The sequence below is a fragment of the Gastrolobium bilobum genome, unplaced genomic scaffold (assembly GCF_033153095.1).
Source record: "Gastrolobium bilobum isolate Gb01-03AN ecotype WA unplaced genomic scaffold, APGP_CSIRO_Gbil_v1 utg13468, whole genome shotgun sequence".
Taxonomy (NCBI): domain Eukaryota; kingdom Viridiplantae; phylum Streptophyta; class Magnoliopsida; order Fabales; family Fabaceae; genus Gastrolobium; species Gastrolobium bilobum.
The window spans coordinates 202,225-207,177 of record NW_026898617.1 but is presented as its reverse complement, the minus strand read 5'-3'; the positions used below and the strand labels follow the sequence as shown (position 1 = coordinate 207,177).

At 31.1% G+C, this 4,953-nt stretch overlaps 1 protein-coding gene across 1 annotated transcript; it reads left to right on the top strand.

Annotated features, from left to right (window-relative positions):
• Window positions 1-3,387: 3,387 nt before the first annotated feature.
• Window positions 3,388-4,698, top strand: LOC133317704 (uncharacterized). Its single transcript, XM_061519584.1, has one exon. The coding sequence runs from the start codon at window positions 3,388-3,390 to the stop codon at window positions 4,696-4,698; it is 1,311 nt and encodes a 436-aa protein (XP_061375568.1).
• The last annotated feature ends 255 nt before the right edge of the window (window positions 4,699-4,953 follow it).

Genomic DNA, 4,953 nt, shown 5'->3' with positions numbered 1-4,953 from the left:
AATAAATTATAACTGTTAGATTAGCAAAAATCAACGACTAAGATTTAATAGTAAAATGTAATAAGAAAAAGAGGTAGTAAATATAACATTTTCCTTAAAATTTTAGGGTAATTTTTTTTTTGCGATGCTTAAATTATGTTATTCTCTCTTTTATTTTAAAAAACTAAACTCTTTTCATGTGAAGTGATAATTAACTATGAACTAATTTTCCAAACTAATTTTCCCCTCTTTGAGACTCTCAATATCATTGACAGTTAATTTTGAACATTTTATTCTCGATTTTTGAAATAAAATTTTGAACAATATTATATTATGAGTAACGATTCTATCTAATAATATGCGTCACCGACGGTTCTAGTTCTTGTTCCAATTGTCTTTTAAGTGGATGACTGAAGAGTTATTTTAAATATAATTTTTAAAGTACATTTACAAAATTTAAAAAAATTCATAATATACTAAATTAGGTTCAAATTTTCATATTACTGCCACTTGTGCATTTAAGAGCAGTCCCAATTACTTTGCATCAAATAGGCATGTTTGGTGTGATGTATAAGATCTAATTATATAAGCTTATATTATATATTATAACATCTTTAGTTATTTGGTATGACTATTATATAGTATAAGCTTAAACAACAGAATCCTTTAATACATCAAAACAATATATAACTTAATCCGACCTAAAGAGGTGAGATTAGGTCTAATAAAAGATTAATGTATTAACATCGCTAATCCGTATAATTCTCAAAATTAATATATTATTTTAATATTAATATATTAAAATAAAAATTAATTTTTCAATATATTATTTTTTAATATATTGGAGATTTTTATTTTTATAAAAATTAATATTTTTTTGGACATACTGATTTTTATAAATTTAAAAGATTTTTATAAAATTAATGGATTTTTATAAAATTAATGTCATGTTACATATTTGAAAGAATTATATAATTTTTTATTAAATGATATTTTTATCAAAAAATATTTATTTTTATCAAAAATATTTATTTTTATCCTATATAGTATTATACAATGCATTACCAAATGTAATATTCAAAAAATAAAATAAAATAAAAAAATAATAATGTGACGCCATTAGCGCCAACAATAGCGCCAATAGCGCCAATTGTGACGCCTTTAGCGCCAAGAGTGCCAAGAGTGGCGCCATTTGCTCCAATTTTCACGCAAAGAGCGTGAACTTTCGCGTGAACGTAAATATATATATATATATATATATATATATATATATATATATATGTTTACGTATATATGTATAATAATAATAAAAAGAAGAAATAAATATTAAGATAAATGTATATAATATATTATATATTAATAATAAAATAAAAAATACTAATAATAATATAATAATTGATAAAAAATAAAAATATGTATAAATATATTACAGAAACTAAATAAAACGTAAACATGTAACGTGGAACCATCTGATAAATGCTTACGAGAATCCTTCTAGAAACTGGTACGTTGCTGATAACGTGGATAGTTATAACTGAATAGTAATGATTACTTAGTTATAATCTAACCAGATTGTCCAAATCTAACGAAATATAATTTAACCGTAAACAAGTCTCTTATATATATATATATATCGCTATCCGTAAGAAGAAAAAAGGAGAGAGAACAGCGAGAAGAAAAAGAGAAAGAAAGAAAGAAAAAGAAAGGAGGAAAGCGACGAGGCAGTAATGCAGAAGGTAACTTTGGGTAGAAATATATATATATATTCTCTCATTTTTCTTCTTATTTTCAAACGATATGAATTTTTATGCTACTGTCGTTTTGTTAAATTCTTCTCTTTTAATATTCCTTGAATTTTCTTGTTACAGTAGTTTAGTTTTTGATTTCATTCTTCTACGGTTTCTTTATTTTCTTTTAAGTTTGTTTTCTGATTGTTAATTTGGGTCGTTATTTGGTACCAAATAATTATGAAGAGAATGTGTAAATTTAACTGATGAAGACTGCAATGAACTGAACCACAGAGTTTGGGTTAAGATGATTATAGGGTAAGGGACGCCTTATCGTGGCTTGAGCTCATCCACAATAAATCTTTCATATGCAGAGAACCACAAAGTTGGAAAATTATTTAGCTTCAGTTAAATATTACACAATGTATTATTTATTATATTACTTTATTTTATTAAATTATTTGAGAGAATGGTATTTTCCGTTATTACGGCTGGAAATGGTTATAGTTAGAAAATCTCAATGTTACTGAGAATTTTCTCACGTGTGTTTGTTTTGTGCTAACATTTCCATAAAATCATAATGCCTAGTCTAAGCTTATCAGGTGAAGGGTGGAGTATCAATATTTACTCTTACGAGGACCGCATGGAGTTTTATATTGTAGTAGCAAATCAAGGAGCTGCTTCGATATTCTATGCTGAGAGTGTGGAGACTTACACCTATAGACTAGATTAGGATATGACTCTTGTATTGTATAATTATGTGATGTCAGTATGTAAAATATAAACTGAAGTGATGTAATATTTAGTAGACTATAGGACCTATGTAAAATAACTTCCTTTTGTACCTGACGTAACATTATCTATGAAGTAATGTTGATAGATGTTTATATAATTTTCTTTACTGTTGTTATCATCAATATGTATTAATTAATAACATTAATTCTTTTCCATCTTATTTCTCACCTGACTATACATAAAGCGAAAATATACATGAAACAAGAAAACATGTAATATTCCTTACAAAAGTTAACATTAAGGGATGTTACACCAAACACTAGTGCTATTATCTTATACAATATATTATTTTATACAATATCATGTCAAACACTGAATAATATTAAAATTCAATCAGACCTTATACTATCAGATCTTATATTATTAAGCCTTCTTTTATAACGTGCAACAAACAAACATGCCTTATAAGACAATTATTTAAACCATTTGTTTGTGATAATGTGCGCCATACATGCCTTATAAGACAATTATTTAAACCTTGTTCGTGCTTATCTCAATATAATGTGCACCAAACATGCCTTATAAGACAATTATTTAAACCATTTGTTCGTGTTCCTCTCAAGATCATAGTTTTTTTTTTAAACATATTTATTATGAAAATCATGACTTTCATTGATTAATTACATATTCTAATCCTAATTAACCGAGCATCAGATATTTTTTCCAATAAAGTGGCGTTAGGACAGCGAAGCAACGTGAGCCAAAACAAACAAGAACCGATTCACTTGAATTTAATGTTTATTCTCTCTCCACTTAAACTCTAGCATTCTTTTACCGCTTCCGCCATTACAATGCTTTCTTTCCCACTTTCTCTACCTCGAAAAACTGCCCAAAGTTGAAACTTTTTGAATCATCCCCTATTCCTGTTCATGTTCTTGTTGAGACAATGGACCAAAGTATCAAACCTCGTTATTTTGTGCTCTGCTTCCCATTCATTCTCCTTCAGCAACTTCAACACCTCAAAAGATCCGTGCTTGCTACACTCTTCTCATTACCCACTTCATTTTTTGCTCTTCTCATTCTCTTCCTATTGGCTTACAATGGTTTCACTGTGTTCTGGATTCATGTCCCCAAATCCACACACAAACCTCTCCTTCTTTCCCCACCAAGCCACACCAAATGGTCTTCTTACCATTCAAAGCTATCTTCTTCTGTTTTTCTTGCTGTCAAAGAAGAAACTTCGCCGGTTATCCATTTTCCCCTTCAGCAAAACTCCACTCAGAAAATTTCCATTCGTAGGTCCAGAAGAGTCAAGAAGCACAAGCGTGGCCTCAGAAGTGTGCGTTCAGAAGTTCCACTGTTTCAGTCCAGGATTAAAGCATTCTTCACTGGAAATTCTTCTTCTTCTTCTTCTTGCAAGGTTAGGTTCTTCATGACTTGGATTTCTCCATTGAAAGAATTTGGTGATAGGGAATTGTTCTCTGTGGAGAGCTTGTTCAAGTCTCACCCAAAAGCTTGTTTGGTGATAGTTTCAGAATCCCTGGACTCTGATACAGGAACTCGGATTCTGAGGCCATTTGTGAATAATGGGTTTAGAGTCATAGCCATTGCCCCTGATTTCAATTATATATTCAAGGGTACTCATGCTGAAGCCTGGTTTAATCGACTGAAGAATGGGAATGTGAATCCAGGTGAAGTCTCTTTGGGCCAAAACCTCTCCAATTTGCTTAGGCTTGCTCTTTTGTATAAATTTGGTGGCACATACATGGACGCAGATGTCATGGTCTTGAAGAGCTTCTCTAAGCTAAGGAACGTCATTGGTGCACAGAATTTTGATGTTAAAACTGGGAAATGGAGTCGTTTGAACAATGCGGTGTTGATATTTGATAAGAAGCATCCATTGCTTTTCAAGTTCATTGAAGAATTTGCACTCACTTTTGATGGGAACAAGTGGGGTCACAATGGTCCTTACTTGATCTCTAGAGTGATATCCAGGGTGAGTGGAAGACCCGGGTTTAATTTCACTGTGTTGCCACCATCTGCTTTTTATCCTGTGGATTGGAGAGGGATTGGGAGTCTGTTTGGAGGGCCTAGAGATGAGCTCCATTCAAAATGGTTGGTCAAGAAAATGGAGCAAATTCGCAAAGAAAGCTTGGCAGTGCACCTGTGGAACAGGCAGAGTAGGAATCTAGAGGTAGTAAAGGGAAGCATTGTTGATAGTATCATATCAAGTCGTTGCATCTTCTGTAACACTTAGCTTTCAAATTTGTAATTTTATTTCTACTACTTGAAGTTTGTAATTAGTGAGTTAGAATGATAAGTTTTTAAATTTAAACAGTTGTAACCAATGCTTGTGTTACAAGTGGTTATGGACCAATTGTGTCTTGGTTTGTTCCACTATAGGAAAGGACATGTTGGATGCTAAAAATTGGAGGGCTAGACTAGATAATCTGGGTTTGGTTGGTCCCTTCATTCAATAATCTTTTTGTTGTATCTCTTCGGAGGATCTGAA